This window comes from Podarcis gaigeae, assembly GCF_964106915.1.
Source record: "Podarcis gaigeae genome assembly, chromosome: 2".
Lineage (NCBI taxonomy): Eukaryota > Metazoa > Chordata > Lepidosauria > Squamata > Lacertidae > Podarcis > Podarcis gaigeae.
In genome coordinates, this window is record NC_139679.1 from 71,717,787 (window position 1) to 71,744,479 (window position 26,693).

General features: G+C 43.7%; 1 protein-coding gene across 3 annotated transcripts in view; it reads right to left on the reverse strand.

Moving 5' to 3' along the window:
* The window catches only part of MST1R (macrophage stimulating 1 receptor), a 52,737-nt gene extending 26,537 nt beyond the window's left edge, over nucleotides 1-26,200 (reverse strand). Inside the window, exons 1-5 of one of the 3 annotated variants that reach the window (XM_083726502.1) lie at nucleotides 25,503-26,200; nucleotides 22,343-22,437; nucleotides 20,618-21,935; nucleotides 1,390-1,578; nucleotides 599-721 (exon numbers count right to left, since the gene is read on the reverse strand). In XM_083726502.1, the coding sequence (XP_083582628.1) occupies nucleotides 599-721; nucleotides 1,390-1,578; nucleotides 20,618-21,826 (1,521 nt within the window). In that variant the 5' untranslated portion in view covers nucleotides 21,827-21,935; nucleotides 22,343-22,437; nucleotides 25,503-26,200. The remainder of the gene's footprint in view (nucleotides 1-598; nucleotides 722-1,389; nucleotides 1,579-20,617; nucleotides 21,936-22,342; nucleotides 22,438-25,502) is intronic. The other 2 variants (XM_083726501.1, XM_083726503.1) reach the window with 2 other exon arrangements.
* Nucleotides 26,201-26,693: the final 493 nt, after the last annotated feature.

The following is a 26,693-nucleotide window of genomic DNA, read 5'->3' on the forward strand; positions in this document are numbered from 1 at the left end:
GGAAATGCTAATAAAAGAATAAGGTGAAAAGGTAGCTCAAATAAGCCTTTGTGATCTTGAATGGGGAGACATCTGCTACTCTGACATAGCTTAAGAAGATAGTTCTTTCCAAAAAGGATCATACCAAGGGTCAATCAGTCCTGGAGGACTGTATCTGCTCAGAATGCCAGAGGTAGATTGAATGGTCTTCCACCTCACAAATTTTCTGCCTGTGGAAAGGAAGGAGATGACCCTTGGGGTCCCTTCCAACTCTACAATTCTATTATTCTATAACTAGGCTAGAACTCTTACCCCTGATGTATGCATTTTCTGCAGGCAGGCAGGTTTTTTATGTGGGGTGCTATCAAAACATGTGCACTCTATGTGCACTCTAAACTGGTGTAGAATGCCTCTGCCACTCAGTTTTCCTGAATATGTATTTTGGGTCTGAGATGATGGATGGTGAGATCAGAGCAATCTCAGCATTCTCTCCGTTTGTAAAAATCAAAGCACCTGTAGAATAACCCTCCTCCCACCCAGAAACAAGCAAATAAATAATGCTTCCATTGAAATCTCAACCTCCATGCACAGTCGAGCTTCAGAGCCACACATCTCTTACCTTTTTTCCTGTGACAAACAGCAAAGAGTCATTCAGCTTGCTGACTTCTCGCAGCACTGGCAATGTCTCCCCCAAGGAGAAGTTGGCCAATACGTTTGTGTAGAGACTGGATGGAAGAACCACCTAGGAACATACACACACAAAAGCTTACACACCCTCAGCAGCTGTTTTTAGTGGAGCAGGGACAGTTGTAGGGAACTTCTTCATTAATTTGGCAAACACATCTGTCTGCTGGGGCTGCGAATTACAAGCAGGAGAGTAACTCCACGTTTTTATGAACATCTCTGCACACTGCTAAGTGCTATGAGATGCTGAAATAGATGTATGAATAGATTTGGGCACCTGGGATTCATGTTCAGAATTCCTGATACTCTGCAGGTCGACTCTCCAACAACCCCAAGAGTAATTCCTAATAGCAATTTCAATTATGATAAATCCTTGAGAAGTTTAGCTGTTGACACTTCCTACAAGAAACATTGGGAATTATAATTTTGTGAGCATGTTGAGAAACCCCTTGTTTCAAAGAGCTAGAACTAGGGAAAGGGTTTCTTGTAGAAAGAATAAGAATAAAATAGAATTAGCTTAAGTTGACAGTGGAAACATGGTAATATTTCCTCAATGTTAATGGATTGGCTTTCAGCATTACAGCTTTAAAAGTACCACAAAAAGCCATTTAAATACATGATGGTATTTAAAGAGATATCTGTGCGGCAGATGATAGCACAGAGGTTCACCATATTATAAACGCATATTAATAGATATAAAAAGCAGAGCTGCAGCTCTTAACTGACCTGCAGGACACGCCCTTCTGATGTGCCTAGATGAGCCACAGTCACCTCATCTATTACAGTTACAAAGATGGAGGTCAGCAGCACTCCAGCCATACGTCCATTGAAGAGGTCCACCCTGTAGTAATTTGTAGAGATGAAGGTGGGCTTCTTCCAGCAGCTGGTGTCCACCAGTGGGGCTGAGAAATTTACCTGGCATGACAGAGAACAGGTGCTGTTTCAGATGCTAAGTGAAACATGCCAGGAGTCTCCAACTGGGGACTTTGGCATCCCCACACCACCAGGTCACCAGAGGGAGCTTCTTAGTCTGGTCTCTGTTGTACAGCAGTGCAACCCCCATAATGGCCAGAGGGGGCGCTAATGCTTTGTCGCGCCAACCATAACAAGTGACTTGAAGTTTCAATAAAAGCTTGGCTGAACCTATACAATTGTTCAAGGCTGAACAACTTTTTAATGACAGAAGGTACTAAGTAGACTCCTGCCTTGCCTCTACTTGCCTCATCATCCAGCTCTGAAATTTGGGGGTTTTATTGATGGGCAGGGCATAAACCCTCAAACAAACACACAAACACACCAGGCATACAGCCCACCTTAGACCACATCATCTGTCTCTGGGCCTTTGGATCATTGCCTGCCTGCTCTGTAACCTGACCAATGGAAGGTCTGGATCACGCTGTTTGCTTCTGACTTTGCTGGGCCCTGACACTGAACAGGAAGGTTAAATACCAATTATCTAGTCTAGTCCCTCTCTATCAGCCTGCCAAAGCGAAGAATTGTAAGACAACAGCTTCTCCAGGTTCACCCTTGCCCTCTGCTGGATCCTTATGAGACTAGAAATCCTGGTTTGTTTACATGCTAGAAAGTCCAGCTGCCTCTTTATTTAATACCCTGGCAATAAATATATTCTGCTTTCTTCCCCTATTGTACCCACTTCTATTTTGTTTATTTATTTAGGAATGTCAAACAGATAAACAGCTATGTGATTTTTAAAAGACATATGAAGGCAGCCGTGTTCAGGGAATTTTTTTAGTGTGTGATGTTGTATTGTATTTTTACTATTTCTTGTTGGGAGCCGCCCAGAGTGGTTGGGGCAACCTAGTCAGATGGGCAGCATATAAATAATAAATTGTTGTTGTTGTTATTATTGTTGTTGATATTATTATTATTATTATTGATTAACACACCTACTAACTGAGTTTTTTGAGGCAGCTTCTAATATATTAAAATTTGAGTTGTTATGTGCATAATCACAAAATGTACAGTATTTGTATGTTTTCCCCCCAATCCCAGCCCATAAATGGCAGCCAAATGAGCTGGATGTGGGGTCCCTGCCAGCCAGGTCTTTCTCACTGGGCTTCTCACAGCTTCTGGCTCTGGTGCCAGAGGCAGGAAGTGCTAAGGGAGAAAAGGTGTTAGAAGCTTCTCCTCAGTCCTCCAATGTCCCAACGGCCCATACTCTTACCATACCATATTTCACCCATAGTCCTGCAACATAAGCCATGTGTCTGTTAGATGTCACTATATAACTGAACCAATCGGAGTCTGCATTTTTAACCAAATAGTATAAAGTTAAAGACACAACATTCAGCCGTACACAATACATTCCTGGTGTATTGCTTCTCCCTGCTTGATTGCAGCGGCACATGCTATCCTGCTACTTATTGTGCCCTAGAGACATTCTCCTCCAATATATGAAGCTGAGCTCATAAGGAAATGAGAGTCTTCTCACTTGGCCCTGGATTAACACCAGGCATTCCTAGCACAGAAGCAACCAAACGTTTTCAGAATAGACGGTACACTTTAGTCACAGTCAAAGCCTGCAGAGCTATAAGGAGCAAGAGCAGATGCTGCAGAAGAGATTGACCAATTGCTGTAAACAAAGCAAGCCTTAAGGACACACAAAATTATGCAAGGCACTCTTATGAAATGGAAGAGACATCTGGAGTTTCTTCAAGATCAGATTAATGAGACACAAAGCAAAGGGCAATATAAGCAGCCAAATGACAACTACAGGAAAGAGGAAAGCGTCAGTCATTCTTCAGAGAAAAAGACAAGTGATTAGGCTTAACTGAATTCACAATAATGGAGCACACACATAGGCATTTAAAAAAAAAGAGGGAAAATAAAACTTGCAATAACACCCCACCAAAGCCCAGTTCAGATTTAAGAGGAAGCCATAGTTTCCTGCTACATGAATAAGCCATCTGCTTATGGTTTTGAGCAAACCACAGATCCTGATAACAACCAATCTCAGAGAATTATGGCTTCTTTCAAACCTAGGATTCACTTGCCTAAGATCCAGGACAAAGTGCCGCCTTTTGGAAATTGACCTCAGACATCAATTCCGCCTTTGAAATCCTGGTAATGTCCAGGAAAATCTGGATGCATGGTAGTCCTATTTAAACCACAGTCCTGCAAGCCTAATCAGTGCATCAAGTCTTCCCTGGTGGCCTGCCAGCTCATTTCCTGAATTTGTTGGCAGGGATGCTACTGCGGGGGAAAAATAGTCTGCAGAGCATGGGTGGTGACAGAATGATTTTCATTCCCATCATGGGAATGGACAGGGCAGAGATGCAGTGCCTCCAGGGCACTTCAGAAAGTCAGTGTGATGTCTTGGGAATAGGGCAATGTTTATTCCCATCATGGCTTCATAGTTTCAACTCCCTGGCAACCCAATGCCAGTATGGGGGTGCAAAGTGCTCCTCCTCACTCATTAACTCTATTATCTGATAAGGGAGGAGACTCAACCCCCCTCATCAGCTGATCTGCATAGTTCAACTGAAAAGGTTTCTCATGGGTCACAGACCCATAGAATTGTAGAGTTGGAAGTGATCTCAAGGGTCTAGTCCATGGGTAGGCAAACTAAGGCCCGAGGGCCGGATCCGGCCCAATCGCCTTCTCAATCTGGCCTGCAAACGGTCCGGGAATCAGCGTGTTTTTACATGAGTGGAATGTGTCCTTTTATTTAAAATGCATCTCTGGGTTATTTGTGGGGCATAGGAATTCATTCATTTCCCCCTCCAAAATATAGTCCGGCCCCCCACAAGGTCTGAGGGACAGTGGACTGGCCCGCTGCTGAAAAAGTTTGCTGACCCCTGAGTCCAACCTCCTGCTATGCAGGAATTTCGACTAGCTCATGCATGACCAACTGTCGTCCAACATCTGCTTAAAAACCACCAAGGTACGGGAGTCCATCACCTCTTGTGGAAGTCTGTTCCACCGTCAAGCAGTTCTTACTGTCATAAAGTTTTTCTGATGTTTAGTCGAAATCTCCTTTCTTGTAACTTAAATCCACTGGTTTGGGTCCTGGCCTCCAGGGCAGGAGAATACAAGCTTGCTCCATCCTCCATGTGACAACCCTTTAATCATTTGAAGGTGGCTATCATATCTTGAAACTAAATCCTTCGAAGACAGAGGTCCTATGGCTGGGTCGGGATGGCATGGGGATGAGAGACCAACTCCCTTCTCTTGCGGGGGCCCAATTAGTGCCATTGCCTTCCATTAAGAGTTTGGGTGTAATCCTTGACACTTCCCTTTCCATGGAGGTGCAAATTACAGCAACAGCCAAGGTGACATTTTTCCACCTTCGCCGCATCAAGCAATTGGTCCCTTACCTTTCCCGCCCCGACCTGGCCACAGTGATCCATGCAACGGTCATCTGCAGGCTTGACTACTGTAATTCGCTCTACGCGGGGCTGCCCTTGAAGCTGTCCCAGAAACTCCAGCGGGTACAGAATGCTGCAGCGAGGCTCCTCACGGGGTCTCTGCCATGGGAGCATATTCACCCAGTGCTTTTCAAACTGCACTGGCTCCCGGTGGAGTACAGGGTCAGATTTAAGGTGCTGCTTTTGACCTTTAAAGCCCTTCACGGCCTAGGACCCTCGTACCTACAGGACCACCTCTCCCGGTATGCCCCACAGAGAGCCTCAAAGTCCATAAATAACAACATCCTAGTGGTCCCGGGCCCTAAGGAAGTTAGATTGGCTTCAACCAGAGCCAGGGCCTTTTCAACTCTGGCTCTGGCCTGGTGGAATGCTCCGCCTCATGAGACCAGGGCCCTGCAGGATCTGATTTCTTTCCGCAGGGCCTGTAAGACAGAGTTGTTCCTCCTGAGTTTGGACATCATGAGGAACCATAGTTTGTTTAAAATCAGAAGCAGAAGGTTCCAATCTCCTTCTTGGGAAGAGAGATAATGTGAGCCCAGGGCTCACCACAGGGAAACATGGTTTCCTGTAATGTCTGAAGTGGGCTAATGACCCAATATGTAGATGGGCACAAGGCCATCAACAGGGGGCTACAGGAGCTGCAAATGTACTAGGTCCCCCTCTTAGCTTTCGCTAAAAAAAAAAGGTAAGCCAATTGGACATGATTTTATGACATGTCTAAAGAAAGTTACATACAAAACACGGAGGCTACTCTAATGCTTTGCCCCTTGCAGGCAACACCATTGTGAAGGATGCTTAATCACTGTTGCCAAGCAACAAGAGGAAGGGATGTTGACTACCCCCATTTGGGACTCAGGACGGGGAGCCATCCCAGAGCAGGAGGGGAAGCTGGATAATAATAATAATAATAATAATAATAATAATAATAATAATAATAATAATTTATTATTAATAATAATAATACCCCATCGATCTGACTGGGTTTCCCCAGCCACTCAGGGCGGCTTCCAACAGAATAATAATAATAATAATAATAATAATAATAATAATAATAATAAATAAATAAATAAAAAAAAGTGATAGAACCTAAAACATTAAAAACTTCCCTAAACAGGGATAGAGGAGGATACTCTGATATGTTTGTTTAAGCATTTTCCTCATGTCTACATTGTTTCATTCATGCCCCAAGTATGATACCTTCACAGAACAAAGCATAACTGGCTGGCTTTTGTATGTTTTACTCAAAGGTAATTCCCTTGAAATGAAGGTTTCACAAAAAAAGTGAAATCGCAACCTGCCCCCCCCATCCCATCTAGTGTGCCAGGCCCAGAAAATCCTGTTGGCTTCCCTTGATTTTACAAAAAGATCCTTCATCTTCAGGAAATATCAATATGTAATAAATGTTCAGAGAGAGAGAGAAAATAAAAGGGTGCTTTCTTCCTGCACATCAGGATTTGTTTATTTTTACACTTGAAATGCAGCTGGGTTTGCGGAAAACCAAAGAAAAGGCAAAATGTCTCCCAGCGGATTGTTCACATAAAAACAATTACACAACAGACATTCATGTGATGGAACTGGTAATTTCTGGAGGAAATTCTTAAAATATTCCTTACTCCAGCAATTGACCTCACAGTATCAGGGTTAAGTCACCGTGAGGCAACTATTTTAAAATCACACCACACTGTGTGAATAATCCTAAATTTGAAACAAGGCAGCCTTGGGGTATAATTATAGGATGAAGTGCTTTGTGAAAACTGCTAAATGAATGGATGGATGGATGAACGAGTTTCTCAGAGGTAATCAGCATTCTTGGCTAGGGGTAATTCCACATCAACATACACTCCACTTCAGCTCCCAGGGTCCCTTGTGGGGAAGCTATAGCACATAAACCAGTTACAGTTGATCATGTAGCCTCTTAATTAGTTTTTCAGTGCTCTGCTGACTCAGGGCCTCACCTGTCTTTGTGCGGGAATTTCCTTGATGCATTTCACACCCACCTTGCAAACTTTTCCATTTTCTCCTGCTATCAGTCACTGAGTAAGAAGTGACTGGGCGAGACCTACAAATCAAAGTATGACCCAGAAATCTCTCTCCCTCTAATCAGTTCAAAAATATTAAAGAAGTGTTCATGCAGGTTTGTGCTTGCTTCTCCTGAGTGGAAAAAGCAACAAACATGAGTCAGGAGAAAGTCCCCTTAGTCCTCAGGTTGCAGGTCTTTTGCAGTCTTCTTTAGATCTCACCACGGGTGGGACGCGGGTGGTGCTGTGGGTAAAAGCCTCAGCGCCTAGGACTTGCCGATCGAAAGGTCGGCGGTTCGAATCCCCGTGGCTGGGTGCGCTCCCGTCGCTAGGTCCCAGCGCCTGCCAACCTAGCAGTTCAAAAGCACCCCGGGTGCAAGTAGATAAATAGGGACCGCTTACTAGCGGGAAGGTAAATGGCGTTCCGTGTGCTGCGCTGGCTCGCCAGATGCAGCTTGTCACGCTGGCCACGTGACCCGGAAGTGTCTCCGGACAGCGCTGGCTCCTGGCCTCTAGAGTGAGATGAGCGCACAACCCTAGAGTTTGTCAAGACTGGCCCGTACGGGCAGGGGTACCTTTACCTTTACCCTTTTAGATCTCACCATCTTGATAGATCAGGAATACTTGGCTGTCTCATTTTTCATTCTCAACACCTGATTATTTATAAACAATCTAAACAGCACCAAGCCCAATATAAATCTTGGGGTGGGGGAAATCCCGTGGTTTAATTCCCTTCACTGTGAAAACTTTCCATTTATTTGTTTCTTTAAGTCACTTACATCTTGCCTTTCTGTCAAAATGTTCTCAAGGTGATTTACAACATAAAATATTAAAATAATCAATATTAAAACGTTAACAACAAAAATCAGCCATAAGGTAACATTTTAAACAGTCAAAAGAAAATTTGTGGCTACAAAAAATAAAAACTAGTCCAAGAACACTTTCTTTAAAAGCTGGTCTTAGCCACGGGTGTTCGTTTTGATGACAGTTTGCAGCTGATGTGCAAGTAAGCTAGCACTGAGCCAAAATTTCTAAGTGACAGTTTGATAATGCTTAAAAAAACAAACAACCCCCCTCTTTTTTTGTGTAGGAAATTATCTCTCTGGGAAACACCAATGCAAAGCCCAGAAAATGTTTATTTACTGTATCTTCCTTTTGCATATTCCCCCCTACTTAGCTAAAATGTACTGCTTTATTTGTACTTTAAACACCCAGGAACTGTTATGTGTGCCATTCTCACACACCTTGCACATTAGAAAAAGTTAGATACACTTGCAACCACTGCAGAGGCCACTCCAAGAGGACGTGAGTCTCCGAGAAGCATGCCAGTGGCCAAGGACCCATGGCTAGAAGCTGCCATCAGTGTAAGACCACTGGCCTCACCAGTCCCACACAAAGCAAGATTAGCGTTGCCCCAAATCTCCCTTTAACCAGACTTGCCACTCCTCAATCCCAGTAAGGTCTTCCATGCCTTATTCTAGGCTACTTCCTACTGTTTCCCCACTAGAACCTCTTCTACATGCACCTGAATTCTTCAGGAATTATACTGATTTGGAGTAAAACATTCTCTAATAAAAAGACATTAAAGAGCATGTGCCAAGCAGTCATGGGAACGTGACGGAAATCCCTGCTTAAACTTCTACTCTCTGCAGTGAATGTATGGAAGGGTTCATGGCAGCAGACTGTGAAGCCAATTTCCCTTCCATGTATTGACTTTACATAGATATAAGTTATCTGTGCTGCACAGCAACCACAAGGCTGCTACTGATACAGAGTCAAGCTTCTGTTGTTCTATGGTGCTTTGACACACCCATCCTTGAAGACTGCTGGGGCTCAAGATGCCACGCATCTGCCGAATCAGACGACCCGCCACTATGCTGCCACGTGCCATGGAGACTAAAATTTTCGTCACTGCTGTTCTTTAACAAGTTAGCACTGCAAGAGGAAGATGAAGTAATAAAAATGAGCTTGCAGTCTTCTCCATGTGCTTCCTTCCTACCTTCTGGGAGGAAGGCAGTGAAGAGGAAATCTTCATCACCATTTCACCATAACCTGAGTCAGTCTGTCCGTTCTAACAGTGATGGTTTGTGGAAAGTTGGTTTGGCAAGACTGACTGGGGAAGGGGTGGGGTGGGGTAGGGTAGGTGAAGAAACCTCAGGCGTATGTCCCAAGCACAGGTCTGGGACTCATAGCAGGGTCCTGAGAAAGCCAACATTTTCATTAGCTTAGAGGACAGACGCCAACATGCACTTCCAGCCACGTATTAAGAGAACAGAAAAAAAGCAGAGCTATTAGAGACATTTGCTAATGTTTTTCTTATAGCACGGATTTACATTGCGGGAGATATTCAGGCTGTCACTGAGACAACACGTGTAGTGCATGGCAGCGAACTAAGATAGTTGGGACAAGTCTTAGTTTTGGTCTGGTTTAACTTGAGCAACAAACCTCAAAGCCACGAAAGAGAGCATACGCACAGTAATGTATGAAATAGAAAATTGTGCAAAGCTCACACGAGTGCCAGGAAATGGACAATGAATCTCCCTCCCTCTCTCTCTCTCTCTCTCTCTCTCTCTCTCTCTCTCTCTAAAACACAGAATGAATCTGCAGAGAAGTGAGCTGAGCACTCTGAGGGCCTGTGGGACAGTTATTTTGACCTAAAAGTGTGGTTCTTCCGTACAAGGAAAGCAGCAGGAAGAGCAATTATGGGCTCTTAATAGGTTTGGAGCAATCTAGACTTCTTTTGTCATTCTCATCTTATTTCCTGAGCATTAGCAACAGGTTCAAACCACCTAACAAGAACTGGAGTCTAAAATGTCTTCCACAAAACTTTTGCACAACTTGGTATCTCGGCGTTTCAAATTTCAGTGGCGCCCTCTGCGACACCAAAATCTGGTGCCCCCTCCACCTCTTGCCTTCCGTTCGACTTAATAGTTGTGACTCCTGCTGCAGCGCCCCAGAATCTCTGTGCCCAGTATGACCAAACTGGTTGTGCTCCCCTAGATCCACCTTTGGTTATCTTCACAGGCATGATAACCAGGATTCCTTAAATTCCACATTTATTTTACTATGCACTGCCTGATTCAACTCTGTGCAACTCTTTACTGACAATCTTTAAGAGGAATATATATGAAGCATGTAGAACTTATGGAGCATTCACACCTATACAGCTGGTACAAACAGATGTCCTCCCCTGAAATATGCTGCTGTTGTTAATGTTGTTATGCGATGGGCTCTCTGTCCTCTGAAAGTGAATAGAGTGAAGATAAAGCTGATATGCCAAAGGAATTTTCACAGTGTTGATCCCTACAGAAAGAGACTTCATAATTCAGGAACATTTTTGCCCCAGAGATAGCCAAGCATTAAATGAACCTCCATGGTCATTTTGTGTGAATGAACTGCACTGATCCCTTTACACACAGCTGTAGGGCCTGATTGGAGCATCTCTCAGCATGGCTCAAACAGAGCTTGGGGTTTGATTGAAGTTCCTAAATCATGTTGTCAACTGAAATTGCCACTTCAAAGGATTCTATACAAAGAAAGCATTTAACATAGCCATTTGAGCACCAGCTGATGCTTTGAGGACCCTTACCCCAATCGTGGAGTAACACTTTTCAAAGTCAGGAAAGCTACCTGTTATTCTTGATTTCCTTGCGGCATCTCTAATACCTCACCTGCCCAACACAAGGCATTCTTCCTCCCAGTTACATCTAGGGTGGGAGTGAATCAGGGCTCAGTAGGACTGAGACCCAATGCCAGGAATTAGCCTTGTCAACTCATGGTATCATTACAGTATATAGATGAGGGATCTCCTGCGCTGGCTTGGCCGATGGGTGTTGCAACCCAAAGCCGTTGGATGGCACCCAGTTGGTAAAGGTTGGGCTACAACAGCAGAGGAAACACAACACTGCATAACTGCAGGATATTATAACACAGATGTTATAACACAGATGCAGAGAATACAATAGCTAATTTGAGCAGCTTGCAAAAGCAGGTGCCGAATGTACCAGACACAAAGGAAGCATAGGTGAGTTTATTTGTTTGAGTTCCTTTGTGTATCTATAACTTCCAGGTAATAAGCTCAAGGAAAACAGCAGCTAAGCTGGAAAGGACTTTGATAATCACGTGCCCTTTGTATTCTGCAAGGGGTTGAAATTACATTTCTAACCACTAAGCTTTCAGGTAAACTTCACTCACTTTCTAGCCTAAAGGTCACAGCTCACAGTACTCTTATGATGCCAGAATTGTTTCAGTTTCAAGAAGTCCCAAAACCTAGACTGATATTACAGCCTGAAGCCACCTTTGTCAACAAAGAAGTGTCACACTCTTAAAAATAAAAGTATAGCACCACATGGTGTGTTACTAAGCATGAAAAAATCCCTATTTATTTTTTTAGGGTTCTGGCAGCTTAATTGATGGAACAGGTGGGTGTTTTTTTAAGTCTGTGAGCAATTTTATTTGTCTGTGGCACAATGGGCACTGCAAAACATGTGAATAGTACAGTTCCCACAATTGCAAATCTAATCTCCTGCTAGGACAAGCACCAGGGAAGCAGGAACAAAACACGGCGCTAATATATAACACTAAAATTTATCAATACAAACTGAAATTAAAAACATATCAAAATATTGTGGGTGGCCCTCTTTGCAGTCAACAGCAGACATGGGCTTACCCACACTTCCTCTTGTCTCACTGCTTTCCCCTATAGGGAAAACTGCTCTTTGGCACTCAATCGGAACAAAGAGCACTTTGGGTTTTCTCTGGACTGCTGTCTCATCCAATTTAGCATTGAAGAGTAGGTTTTCCCTGGGAAAGGAGAAGGGCAAATGAAAAACCACTCGGATCTGTGCTTTCTAGGCACGGGACAAGTGGAAGTGTGGATGAGCCCATAGGGAGAAAATTGTGCCCCAGCTTGTCTCAACCAGCCTGCCAGGAGTTCTCCCGGCTCCGCTTCTCCCCCACTTGTCAAGCCTCTTGCAAAAACCCACAATTTTTCCTACATCGTCGCCCACTGTAACCCTGAAAACGTCCCCCCTCCCAACTCTCTCTTAATGGCCTATCTGCCAGGTGATGCCCTAGTCCGGAAAAACAAGCTCAACTTATATTCTTACACTGTTAAATTGTATGGCTCCCAGGGGAAGGCTCCCAGCATTTAGTAATTCCAATTATTTAGTAATCCCTGACACTTACTCACTCAAGGAGTTATGGATGATTTTGCACCCACAAACTCTGGGACCCAAATATGCAGGTCCATGCTGGGGGGGTGGGCAGTTGGGTACACTTGCCCTGGGCCTTCGAGGGCTAACATACCCTCCAACATTTATTCAATGAAAATAGAGACATCCTATTCCATAATGATAGTTTTACTATTTATGCCCTGCACTTCTTACTGGGTTGCCCCAGCCACTCTGGGCACCTTCCAGCATATATAAAAACATTAACCCCCCCCCCCAACTTCCCTATACAGGATTGCCTTCAGACAAGACGGCTCAGGGGTCGGATAACTCTATACCCTCCAACATTTCTCCAATGAAAATAGGGACATCCTAAGGAAAAGTGGGACAAATCAGAAACTGGGAAGGCTTCTCTAAATCAGGGACGTCCCTGGAAAATAGAGACACTTGGAGGGTCTGGGTTAAGATGTGCAATGGTTATGCTAGGGTTCAAATGTGAAATATAGAATGCTGTCCACCAACATCCATTCCAGTATTTCAGTCTTCTAGGATGATATTGCATTATAATATATTTTGTACACACACAAATAAATGTGGGGTTCATGTTAGTTTTCAGACTTACAATGTAGAATTGTGTCCTCCTGACTGTGTGTGCCAAATTTCATTCTGATATTTCAAGGCTCAAAGGAGAAACTTACTCAAGAAACGTAAATGACAAATAGACAACTAAACCAATGACTTCACCACACCTGGCCAAAGGAGATGAAATCCTCCCCTCCATTGCTGTGACTCAAATGGAAACAAAGCCAAGAGATTTAAAGGTACTCTGAAGGCAATTGCAGGGCTGGTACCACCACAAGCCTTTCTGAAGCAGTTGCCTCAAGAGGCACTCAGGGAAGGGTGGCAGATTTGCACCCCTAATTTGGGTCTCCCATCTTGAATCAAACTTGGGAATCTGGGGAAGGAGAAGACATGGAGGCTTTTCACAAGTGCAAAACTTAAACAAATTTTTGTATAAGTTTGTTTGTAATGTGAGTGTTATTAAGCAAGAGTCAAAACGCATAGTCAGATTCCAAATGCAGTTCTTCTGCTCTCTATTCTTCATTGTCTTCAACAATAGCATCTTCACAGTACAAGAGCTGCTCAAAGGCAAGATTTGCAACTTAGCTGGAACGGCTGCCTAAATGCCTTAAAGCAAAGCCTCCTTCCTGGTTTCTTTCTGCTGCCCAAGATTCCAGGCTTGGTTTGGGGGGCATGAGCGTCAAATAAGACAAGATTTTAACAACAGCACTTCCCTGCATGGTCCCTGTTGTCTCTCAAAACCATTAATGAAGTGAATAAGCAGTTGTGATCACATGCCTATGACATTCATGGAACTCTATTTCATGGAACAGTCCTAATAGCTGTAGATGCATACCTTAGGGACTAACTGCATTTTCACCAGCAACAGTTTGCATGCTGAACAAATGCAGTATCTCCACAACAACAGTGTAGCCTAAAGAGAAGGTGTTGGACTCTTGTGTCACATATGAGAAACATTTTGCTGTGTGTTGGGGGCTGGGGGACCCAACTTGTGAAAATACACGTTGGATGCTAAGTCTGCATGACTTGGTAAGCCAAGTTATAGTTTACCTGGAGTCCACATGAATACTTGTTCTTGGCTGCAGCTCATGGTTGGTGAGAAGAAAGCTGAGCCCACCTTTGGACAACACACTAATCTAAATCTTAGCTTAGCTCAGCATGGCACAGGAGCAGAAAGGACCAAGGAAAAGCAAAGTAGCTTTAAGCTCTTCTCTGGGAGCCCACACATTCACAACAGTCCCAGTAAGCCATAGTTTTGCTTACTATGTCATGAGAAGCAGGCCTCAAGTGTCGTTGGCCTTGTTTTCTGGTTACATTGCATGGGGATTTCACTATCGCCTACTCCCTGTTCCTCTTTTTGAAGAAATCTGTGCTTCAGTCAGACATCTATGTAAGGATGCAGGAGGATCGAGAAAAGGGGGTGACTAAGCTTTATTGCATAATAATCCATAGACTTTAATCACAGAATTGCAGAGCCAGTGACATTTATCTATTCATCCTGCCAATGTTTTTGTTTGCGTGGGCAAATATATAGGAAGGGGTGTGCAGCCATCAGGTCTCAGCTAGCCCAGATCCCACTTAGAAATGTTACATAAGTCCATTGCTTTTGTTTATTAAAGTGTTAGGAAATATTTGATAAACAGACCAAGCTACCACTTCTGGCCATGTTTATCATAGTGGCTACTGGAAGAACTGAGGCATGTCAGTCTGAGTATGGGGCTAGCCACAATGTAAACCATACATCAAGCAGGGGGGAAAGATGGTAAATAATTATGACACTTTTTGATGAATAGGGAGCACATGGGGCTTGCTCCCGGGCAAACCTGTAGATTAGATTATACCCAATGCTAACAAATAAGCTTGCTTGCATTCTCTTTCCCATCACTCTTTCTATATGATCTGATTTTTGCTTTAATCTTAGTTTTGCTCTGTCTTGCCTCTCCACTGCCCTCATATTCAAAATGTCTTTACTCTTTCATCTGATCACACATCTCTTTCCAATTCTTACTTTTACCTCTGTCTTGGTGTACACTGGTGTATACTGTAACTAAACATCTTGCACCCACAGATTAAAGGGCACAAAATCAAGACTCAGCTTCAAAATCCTTGCTCAATGGCTGGAAAACAACATTTACAGTCCTCGAATACACCAAGCGATAATGTACTTTTAAGAAGCAATGTCCCAGGAGGACTGTGCGATGTGCCTTTTCTCAGTGTTTGAATCAGCTCTATGTCAGTGCCACCTGGGAATACACGATGTAATAATGGGACTATTAGCAGCTACATCCTAACAGAGATAAGGAACATGAGAGGAATATGATTTGCCTCCGGAAAGGGGGAGAAATGGAGAAATGCTGAACGTTTGAAGTGCATTCCCCAGTAACTAAGTAGAGAAAACCAAGCAGCTGCAAATGGCTGGCTGAGACTTTTTGCATACCTTCCAATTGCCTTCTATAAATAAAATTAATAGCCATGCCCCTCTGGCCTATTGTCTTTAAAAAACTAACTGGTTTAAATATTTGGAATTTTACCCTTCTGGTTGCAATGAACAGTTTATTTTCCCTCCTGTTGTATCATACAGAAACCACCTTGAGATTTACGAATGAAGGGCGATATACAAATTTAATACATAAAATAAATTGAAACCAGTACAGTATAATATTTAGTGTTGGTCTGGGACTAGGGGGACCAGGGTTCAGGTCCCCATTCAGTCATGAAGCTCATTGGGTGCCCACTTCCACTCAGCCTAACCTACCTCCCATAATGTAATGGGAAAGGGAAGAACCATTTATGCCAGCTTGAACGTGTTATGAGAATTATAAGGTCTAAGATATAAAATACATATACCAAGCAAACACATACATAAATATATAAACCGTATGTCTGAAACGGTACAGGAAAAAAAGTCCTGAAACCATTTTGTCTCTCCCAAATTGACCTCAAATGTTTCTCTACAAGGAGGGAAGAAATGGGAAAAATCTCCCCATTTGCTCACAAATTCTGCCCTAAGGGTACATTTACCGGTAAGCTATGAATAGGGCGAGCCTGTGATCTGGACTCAGGAATTAAGTATTTATCATCACAAAATAGCCAGGCTGCCCAGGCAAACTCATTAACAGCCAGGTAAACCCATCAACAGGTTTCCTGCCAGACAGGAATCTGTTGAAGACCAACCCTTCTGTGATTTATGCATGATATATTGGGCGGTGGTCTTGGGCTCCAGGGTGGGCAATTTCAAATGTCACTATAAGAGCTTGTGCGCCATTGTTCAGGGTCCCTCCTGCGTGTGGTTGTGAAGCACCCTGTTGCAACAGTTAATAAAAATCAGGCTTACTAGCTGCTTTGCTTCTCAATATTCTCTGGTTGGCCTCTGCTATTTTCTCCTACTGATAGAGAACCTACATAAGGACTCTATACGTGCTCTTGGGTACCCCACAAGGGACAGGGAGCAGTTTTTTTTTCTTATAACAAACTCCTTGGAGAAAAGGCAGGATATAAATGTAATAATAAATAAATAAAATTATGTATGGTGTGAAGAAAGTGGGCAAGGAGAAGTTTTTCTTCCTCTCACACAATACTGTAACTTGGGGGACGTCCAGTTACACTGAATGTTGGAGGGTTCAGGGCAGACAAAAGAAATAACTTCTTTGTCTGCAACTTAATTAAATACAGTGGTACCTTGGGTTAAGAACTTAATTCATTCTGGAGGTCCGTTCTTAACCTGAAACTGTTTTTAACCTGAGGTACCACTTTAGCTAATGGGGCCTCCTGCTGCCGCCGCACGGTTTCTGTTCTCACCCTGAAGCAAATTTCTTAACCTGAGGTACTATTTCTGGGTTAGCGGAGTCTGTAACCTGAAGCATCTGTAACTTGAAGTGTCTGTAACCCGAGGTACCACTGTAATGGAATTTGGTCCCCTGGGGAAGCAGCAATGGCCACCAGCTTCAATGGCTTTAAAACAGCTACCATGGCTGTGCTCTGTTTTCAATGCTAGAGGAGGCAGTACTACTTGCTGGGAATTCCACCTGTGGGGAGCACTGTTGCACTTCAGCTGGCATGATTTCCATAGGCATCTCGTTGGCCACTGTGAGAACCAAAGGCAACATTATAGAATCATAGAGTTGGAAGAGACCACAAGGGCCATCGAGTCCAACCCCCTGCCAAGCAGGAAACACCATCAGAGCACTCCTGACATATGGTTGTCAAGCCTCTGCTTAAAGACCTCCAAAGAAGGAGACTCCACCACACTCCTTGGCAGCAAATTCCACTGTCGAACAGCTCTTACTGTCAGGAAGTTCTTCCTAATGTTTAGGTGGAATCTTCTTTCTTGTAGTTTGGATCCATTGCTCCGTGTCCGCTTCTCTGGAGCAGCAGAAAACAACCTTTCTCCCTCCTCTATGTGGCACTATCTATCTTCATAAAGGCAGCTAAGAAAGCATGTGGGACTTTGGCCTGATCCAGCAAGTCTCTTCTTACATTCTTATACCCTACGCTGCCTGCACAAGCAGACTGCTCCCTTGAGTAAAGAAATGGGACCATAAGGAACACATGGACCAAATTTCGCACACATTGGAGCTGCTATGTATTTCTTCTGTGTTTGCAAGCATGCCTGGGATATCAGGTACCAAAGCAAACTGTAGCATGCATGCTGCAGCACTGAGGAACGCCAACGTTGGCCTAAGGGGAGTGGTGCTTCTTAAATTACCCTTTCCCACCTCTGTTCAATCATAAGAGCCCAAACCAGATGCACATTCCCAACCCATCCCAGCAGGGAGATTACGAAAAAGATTTCAAAGGAGAAATACTTGATTTTCCGACTGCCTGTGCTTCAGAAAGGGTGTGCACTTGGATTCCAGCCAACACAACTGAATTCTGGTTTTGCCTCCATCCGGCGTAAACTCGTTGGACTAATCGTTTTATCTTATTATATTCCAGCTTTAACGAAAGTGATGCAATAACATCATCGCCATGGGAGACTCCGTAAACACCCACCAACACAAAAGCCTCCCCACTCCCTTTTAAAGAAGCGAAAGTACTTGTTGCAGCAAGCAGCCATGAAACAGCTGCATGTGCTAAATGATGGTAGTGAAGCTGATGAACGTAGACTGAGATGGAGACTGCTTCACAGCTTCAATATTAATGAAGTGGGTAGATTAAAAAAAAAAAAACAAAGAAAGCCAGAGGCACAGAATGTGAAAAGGATTTGGGAGAGCACGTGTGTTGGCGTGGGGAGGGGACTCAAAGATGGAAGATAAGTATGCTTTGACTGATTCTGTTTTAAAACTTAAAAAAAAAAATCCCCAGCATGCCAGAAGCCTTAAAACATGCAATTCCAGAAACCACATTGGCTCAAAACATGATGCTTGTTATTCTAGTAACACCCCACCCTCCATTATTCAAAGTATCTTCTTTTCCTAGTATTTGAACATATTGTGGCCATTCTGAGAAATACATGAAGATCAGCAATACTTTTAATCAGTGGGTAAGTTCTAGAGAATCTTGGACTATAAAGATTAAAATGCTGGTCTGGAAACAAACCTATGAAGAATTCCCACAGGAGTTATCAATATATCTAACAACTTCCAGATGCGTAACCATGATTGTCTGTTGAAGCTAAAACAACAAAGAGCCTTGTGGAATCCTACAGAATAACAGATTTATTGTAGCACACACTTTCATGGATTAGTATCCACTTATTATTATTATTATTATTATTATTATTATTATTATTATTATTTAGGGAAGTTTTTAATGTTTGATTTTATTTTTAATATTCTGTTGGGAACCGCCCAGAGTAGCTGGAGAAACCCAGCCAGATGGGGAGGGTATGAATGAATGAATGAATGAATGAATGAATGAATCAATCAATCAATCAATCAATTACTACTACTACTACTGTACCTTGCTTTGAGTTTAATGAAAAATCAGCAAATTAAGTAAGGTTATTATTAAAGGTAAAAAAAACATTATCCTGGATCTTTAGGGGATTTGCACTGGCATCCACAAACCAAGCATACAGGATTTTGATCAGTTCTTCCACACCATGATGAATGAGAAAGAACTATGCTTTGCTCATAGCATGGAGCTGCTGCTAAAAATGGCACCCCAGAGTCTGGTTCTCTCCATCTTCCCTGTAATGTAGGGGTCATAGGGGTAGGCCAATCTGTGGACCTCAAGATGATGTTGCTGGACTCCATCTTCGATCAGCCCTGGCTGCCATGACCAGTGGTCAGGGATTATGGGAGCTGTAGTCCAGCAACATCTGGAGGACCAAAGGTTAGACAGCCATCCTGTATGTGCAGAAACCCTTTCAGTACCATAATATCACCAAACTGTGTGTATTCTCCTTCACCCAACATATTGTTGGAGGTCATTAGCCTGGGTGGGGAATGTACAACAGAATGATATCATGGAACTGGGTAAGTTTTCCAACATGTTGATGAAGAAGAAATATTTGATGGCTGTTCCCAGCAACCCTGAAATTATTAACTGTGAGGATATGTAAGATTAATGTTTGCAGTCTGTTATGTTTTCACATTTTTAAATTATGGTTTTGTTTTACAGTCAAACCTTGGCTCCCGAACGCCTCCATTTTGGAATGTTTCAGCTCCCAAACGCCAAAAACATAGAAGTAAATTCTCCAATTTTCAAATGTTTCTCGAAAGCCGAACATCCAGCGCAGCTTTCACGTGTGTGCAGGAAGCTCCTGCAACCAATCAGAAGCAGCGCCTCGGTTGTCGAACATTTTGGAAGGTGAACGGGCTTCCGGAAGAGATTACATTCGACAACCGATGTTTGACTGTATTTGTATTGTATTTTTTACCACTTTACTAACTGCCTGGAAATGTAATAAATAAATAAATAAATAAATAAATAAATAAATAAATAAATAAAGTTTGCAAAAGTTTGACAGAACTCTCATGTTTCATGAAAAACAATACTGTACTAGTATCAAGGTCTGGAGAATTTTTTTTTTTTCAAAAGAGAGAAAGAGAGGACACAGCAGAGGTCTCTTTTGGTTTTGTGTAATGTCAGTTCACCTCAGTTAACAAGTATGGTCTGGTGGCTACAGTGCTGGGATTTGCACTCAGGTTAAAAGCCCACATCTGCCATGTTTACAGCTGGCCAGCTCCATTCCGCCCCCATCAGATTCCACCCTTGGACAGCCACAGCATTTCTGATAAAGGTAGCAAAACCAAATACTCAGGTTGTAGATACAAGGAATGATCCTGCTTTGCAGAAAAGGCAGACAATGGGAACAAGTGGGAACTAATGGAAAGGCTAATCGAAAAAGGTAGGAAGGAAGCTAGGTCTCTCTTTTCTCTAAAAGTCAGTGCAGAAACTCTCCTCTGGCCTGTGCTTTGTTTCATTAACCTTGCCCTTCCCCCAGGTGGGTGGTGGTTGTTTTTTGGTTCCCTAGACTTGATGGGCAGGGGGTGTACCTTGCTGGCATCCTGCAGAGTCCCAAACCGCCCCAGAAGGTGGAGTCCCAAAGCACTGGGCTCCCCTACTAACACCCAGGCAACCTCTCTACCACTTGTTTCTGTCTGTTCTGACGTAAATATACAATACTCATGTAACCTTGCCTCAAAGTTTCTTAATTTCCTGTCTTTAAAATGCGTCTTAGTGCAACTTATCTCAAAGAACTGTTTTGAATATTTTTTAAAAAACCTGTAAAAAATACTGTATATAAGTGACTAATGATAATTTCCTCCAACCAGGCCTAAGAATCACCTCTGATATCACATACAATAATTTCATGTAAGAAGACGGGAAATGATTGCTGGGAACTCACATTATGTGGACAGTACTCCAAACCCTGATAAAACTTCAGTCCTCGAGGCACACTGTTGTGGACATCTACATTGCAGCACTCCTTCATCCCTTCATCGATAGCCTCATTTATCTTGTTCACGGGGAAAGCGCAAACAGCCGAGTAATTCCGGGGCACTTTGCTGCCTGGCAGGCTTTCAGCAAACACCCCAAAGAGAACCAGTTCTCTGTCAGCATCACTGACAGTGATCTCAGGAGCCAGTTTCGAGCCAGGCTGAGTAGCATGAGCTGCTTGCAAAACATTAAAAACGACATCCCTGGGGGTTGCCCCAAGACTCCGCTTCCGCTTGGTGTTAAAGCGGCAGTCCAAGTTCAGTTCACGGTACGTGCGCACTTCTGTTTCTTCAGTACTGAGCCGTACGATCCTAGTGTGGTACACACTGGACTCAGGGTTTTCTTTTTGGACTGTTAGGAAATATACAAAATCCCGGTATTCAAAGGAATACACATAGTTAATTGGGTATGTGTCTTGAAACACTGGTAGCACCGTTAAGGAGTGGAAAGGATGGTCGAACCCTTCCGCGTTACTCTTGAGTCTCCGTATAGACACGGATTTGGGGCTATATGTCTCTGCAATGTTTCTGTTAATGGTAGATGCAACGTAAAAGTATACTGTGTTTGTCATATCAGAAACTACAACTTTAGTGCCTAAAGGACTGGCCACACAGTCTGGACACTCAGAAGGCCTGTTAAATTTAGCAGAGAACAGGCATTTGGTGTCGACTGACACAACATTGCCATTTTTTTTAATCTCATGCTGGAAGCAGACTCCATGATGGGAAGTCCCACAACTATAAAGCCAAAATTCTTGAGGATCCAACACCAGAACTATGTTATCTGTATCTTCGGGGTTCATTGGCCCTTTCACGGGGCATTTGGCACAGATCTCACACGCGGCGTTGCCCCAGGGACCAGTCACTATCGTAGACAGAATTTCCATCTTTGAGTTCAACATGAAGATCTTGTTCCGAACTGCAACAAAGATCACATCATCGTACTCAGAAGTGACAATGTTCTGAATGGAACTCCCAGCATCGAATGTAGGGAAGCTGTACTTCACTGTGAAATCTCTGGTTGAGTCAGACCATCGAGGTGGGCATTGCCATGCCTTCCCAATGATTATTGTGGGTAATAACCCCAATGTGAGGCAAAATAACAATGATACACCCATACTAGTGAGGTAACAGTAATGCAGAGTCCCAGACCTCAGAGACTACCTCAGCTTTTCAGTTCTGTGTGGAGCTGAAATCCATCCAGAATAGTCTACCATCGCATTGCAGCTGAAAGGGAGAGAAAATATAAATGACTGACATTGAAGAAATAAGAAAACAAGCTTGCATCTAAGTATTACGGAGCATCCGATAGAAGAGGAAGATATTAGGAAGCTGTGTTGAGTCTGCTGCAGCAAAAACAACAGTTCTGTGGCACCTAAAAGATGAACAGATTCCTTATATTTTTATATTTTATTTATAAAAATATTCATATTCTGGGAAGCTTCCAACTTCATAAAGACACAGCAAAACATCACACAATTAAAAACTTCCCGATACAGAGCTGCCTTCAGAGTTGTATAGTTGTTTATCTGTTTGACATCTGATGGAAGGGCATTCTACAGGTTTACAACAAAAATAAATAAAATACATAAAACCAGTGCTATTTTTCTAGAAAAAGAGGTGCCGGAACTCACCATGAACACCTCCCTTGTTCTCTTATAATGGCAATGGTGCCCACCTGAGAGGTGCCAGAACTGGGTTCCGGCAAGTTCTGGCTGAAAAAAACCCCCTGCATAAAAGCATATTGTAAAAACCAGTTAAAAACAGAAATCAATTAACAATTGTGGGAAGATGCATTCTTAACTGCCTGGACAGGCCTGGTGGAATAGGAAAGTTTTCAGAAGGTGTTTAAAAGTTGAAACAGAAGTTCCCTTCTTACAGCATAAGTTTTTGTTGGTCGCACAATAAAAGGGAGTTGGATCTCCTTGTGTAAAGGAATCCTCTACAGAGGCTATACTGTCCGTGAAAATCCAGCCATACAATGTTCTTGAAAATCCGGATGTATGGCAACCCATGTTGGCAGTGTTGTTTTTGGCAAATAAATTGTGATTTTGCCAAGAAAACTCAACAACTTTTAGCTGGTGCCCATCATCATATCTGTGTCCTAAGTGTTGTTGCTTTTGATCTGATGTTTTCACCAGACAGTAAAGGATCTAGGGTGTCAAAATCTCATGGATTAAAAAACCCAACCAATTCCTTTCTTTTCTCAGTAAAAATTATACCAAAAAGTAGGTGGAGTATGTAATAATAATAACTTCGTAAGGATTATTTCCTATGTATGTAATTGGTCTACATCAGTTAATATTTACAGGCAGTTTTACACTGACTATCAATGGGTTCATTGCACAGTGGGTTTATTTTAAAAAGGTTTTAATAATGTTAAAAATTGAATTAAAATTATTCATATTAATCATTTTAACTGAATTGAATATGACAATACAAACAATAGAATACAAAAAAGTAAAACATAACAACATTTGACTGGTACATCTATTATTAATTAAAGTTTGACAAGACAGTTATTTTTACTACATTCTTCAGTAATTGAACCAATATAATAATTCCCTTTCCTTTTATTTCTGGTTTTTACATAATCTGGATGATAAAACTGCCAGATGCTTTTGGCAATTTGGGAATGACTTCTTCGTGAGCCTTATTTCATTTCTAATAATGTCTGCCATATAAACCTTTCTATTTCTGGAATCAAGAAACAAGGTTACCCCCACCATTCTATACTGGATGCTGGGACAACCTCCCTGCCAAAGGCCTCAGTTTGAAAAGGAAATAAAATCATACCAGATTGCATAAATTTATATATATACACTGTATTTTTCCGTGTATAAGACTAGGCTTGTTTGTTTTTTACCAAAAAAATAGGTTTAAAATTGGGGCTTGTCTTATACACGGATAGTGCTGAGGGGTGTTTTCTTAATTTGGAGTCCCCAAAAATACATGGGGGCGTCTTATACATGGAAAAATATGGTGTGTTTTGAGTGACCTCTTGCCACTTTTAATTTATGCAGCAGCATAATATTTACAGTCAGTTTTACACTGGGCGGGGCAAGTTGGGGCAGGGCGCATTGCCTGGAGCCTCACCACTGCCTCCCCCTCAGTTGTAGGGTAGCTGAGGGAGAGCGGGTGCAAGCCCCACGCTGCCGTTTCAGGCAGCGCAGAACCAGCAGGCGCCTGAGCCACCGCATCACTTCCAGGAGAGACGCATGGCTCGGGCGAGCTGCAGGCCCCATGGTAAGTGTCACCCCCTGCAGTGTGGCGCTCAGTGCCCCCAGCTATGCCTCTGAATTTATGTGATATCTTTTTGCTTCTCAGTGGTAGGGCATCTGCTTTCATTCACATCCCTGGTTCAATCTCCAGCATCACCAGGTGGGCCTGGTAATAATCCCTGGCTGAACTGCTGCCAGTCAGTGTAGGCAGTACTAAGTTAGATAGACCAATGGTCTGATTTTCTATAATGCAGCTTTCAATATTCCTGAAATCCCCAAAGAATAAAAAAAATGGTGCTCTCTCTTTGAATTAACAAATGAAGCAAACATTAAGTGATCTGGATAATCAAATCTCATTATCACTGGGTGCAGCACACACAATCCTACATATACAAGAGGAAATGCGCACACAGTGCAAAGGTGCACTCTTGGGTGTGGCCAACACATAATAATGGAACACCCAGATACTTTATTTTAAGTGCCTACTCTCCTGTTGAAATATCTCCATCCATTAACTCTGATTCTATGTATGCATATTCAGGAATGCCATGAAGTTCAACTGAGTTTACTCCCAAACAAGTGCAATAACATGAATCACCCAGTAAGTTTATTTCCCCAGTGCACAACTGAAAAGATGGAGGGGTTTAAGGGGGTTATGACTTCAAACATTACACAACAGCAAAACCACATTTGGCACCAGGAGTGTACACTCACTGGGAAGCCCCAGCAAGGCCAAAGTCCCTGGCAACCCTACCTGCATAACACACACCAACAAGCACTGTTTCGGGATGAAACATTTTTGCCTCACCTTTCAGTCTTAAGGGGTTAAGGCAGCTTACACAAATATCAATTACATATATAAATATATATATATACACACAGACGCACCACTAATAATAATAATAATTACAGCTCCAAAAAGCACAACAAAACACTATCAGGATTAAATCAGAAAAAGGCAACTGCCCTCGACACACCCATCTATCAAGAGAATATCAGGAAGGAGGTACAGTCACCGACTATTTTAATAGCTTCTTGCTTGCTGGCTAAAGCGCAGTAAGTGAGGATGCCAAACGAACCTCTCCTTGTTGTTTTCGCACACTGCATTTTTCGTGGGCGCGCATATAAAAGGGTGCATTAAAAGAAAAGAAAAGCCGTGTGATAGTTGTGGGCAATGGGTGTCTACTAGTGTGCCCTGCTGCGAGCTGAGGCCAACTCCGGAGCAGAAGCGAAAGCGAGGCTGGCGGCATTGCCCTCGCTCGAATTCTCCTTCTCCCAAGCGCCCTGGGCAACAGGTGACCCAGGCGGGAAAAGCCCTCTCCCCCCGGAGGGCGGGCGGGCTGGCGCCCCGCGCAAATCCCCCTCGGGGCAGGCGCGGCGGGAGAGCGAGAAGTTTCGCCCCTTCCATGCGCCCAGATCCTGATTCAGATCCCGCTACGCGCTCGTGGACTGGAAAAGAAACCGAGCCTAGGCGAAAGGTAAGGCCGGCAGCACTGCCCACCTCAAGGCTGAGGCCCCTCTGAGCTCCTTCCCGACCCCATACAGAGCGACTTCCCCGTGGCCAAGGACTCACCCCGCCGCAGCCGCCGTCTCGGACTCTCTGAACTCGGCGCCGACTACACACCTGGCTGGGGAGGCTCCCAGGCGGAGGACGGGACGGGACCGGGCGGGGACAGCGCGCCGAGGGCGGCACTCAGCCCGTCTCCGCCTCCTCCTTCTGCCGGGCCGCTTCCGTAGCAGCCCGTTCCCGCCTTTGGGTCGCGTCCCAGCGCCGTCGTCGAGGAGTGGAGCGGACGCCCTTGTAGGACAAATGACTTCCCAGGGAGGGAGGCGCAGCCCGGGTTGGCGCGTTCGGGCGCGCTCAGAAGTCGCCCTGTCTGGCAAGAGAGAGACAGGGACAGAGAAAGCGCTTGTCCCCTCAGGCTGTGCCCTGATAGCCGGCGCTGGCGACTGTGGCTACTCCTCGCGGCCACTTCGCGGCGGAACAGGGAGCAACCCGGCGCGTCTCTTACCCCGCGCTTTCTGCTGCGGCCAGAGGACTTTGACCGCCTGTGGCTCGCGCGGAGTACCTTTCTAACGTCTGCAAGGGAAAGACTCGTGTCTGTAATCACCGCGGTGCCTGACCGGAAGCCGTGATTGCCTCCGTTCCGCGGCGTGTATCCCTTGGGTTTAGTTTCGGGTTGTGTTGGGTTTGGAGTAGCAAAAAGAAAAAGAGTGAGAGGACTCTTAAAGACTTTAAACGCTTTATTATGCTGTAATAAAGTTGTTGCATTTAATGTTTTCCACAGTAGCCTTTCTTCTGTTTGTAGGCTCGTTTTGATTTCAGACATTACGAAATAATACAGCGGCATCGGCACTTGTCTGGCGTTCGGAGTATGTGGGTGGATGGTTACGAGGAGTTGCATGAAATTTATTGCTTAAAAAAAATAAACTCAAAGGATCCTGGGGAAGGGCTACAGTATGTCGCAACTGGAAGCTGCCCGGGAGAGTGAGAGTACGCAGCACACGCCCTTTGACGATTACTTAAGGGTGCTGGGAATTATAGCTCTGAGGGTGAACTAGGATTCTTTTTTGGGGGTGCTTTAAATGTATGATGTGTATACATCCTGATTAATACTTTCCACTCCTGCTGCCTTGCAGCTCAAAATCGCCTTCTCCCATCAGTTTTCTCACAGGTGAGGGAGAAAGGGGACACTCCTAAGACATTTTGCTGCCTGAGGAGAAATAGCAAATGTCTTATCCTCCCCATCCCCAGTCAAGAAGC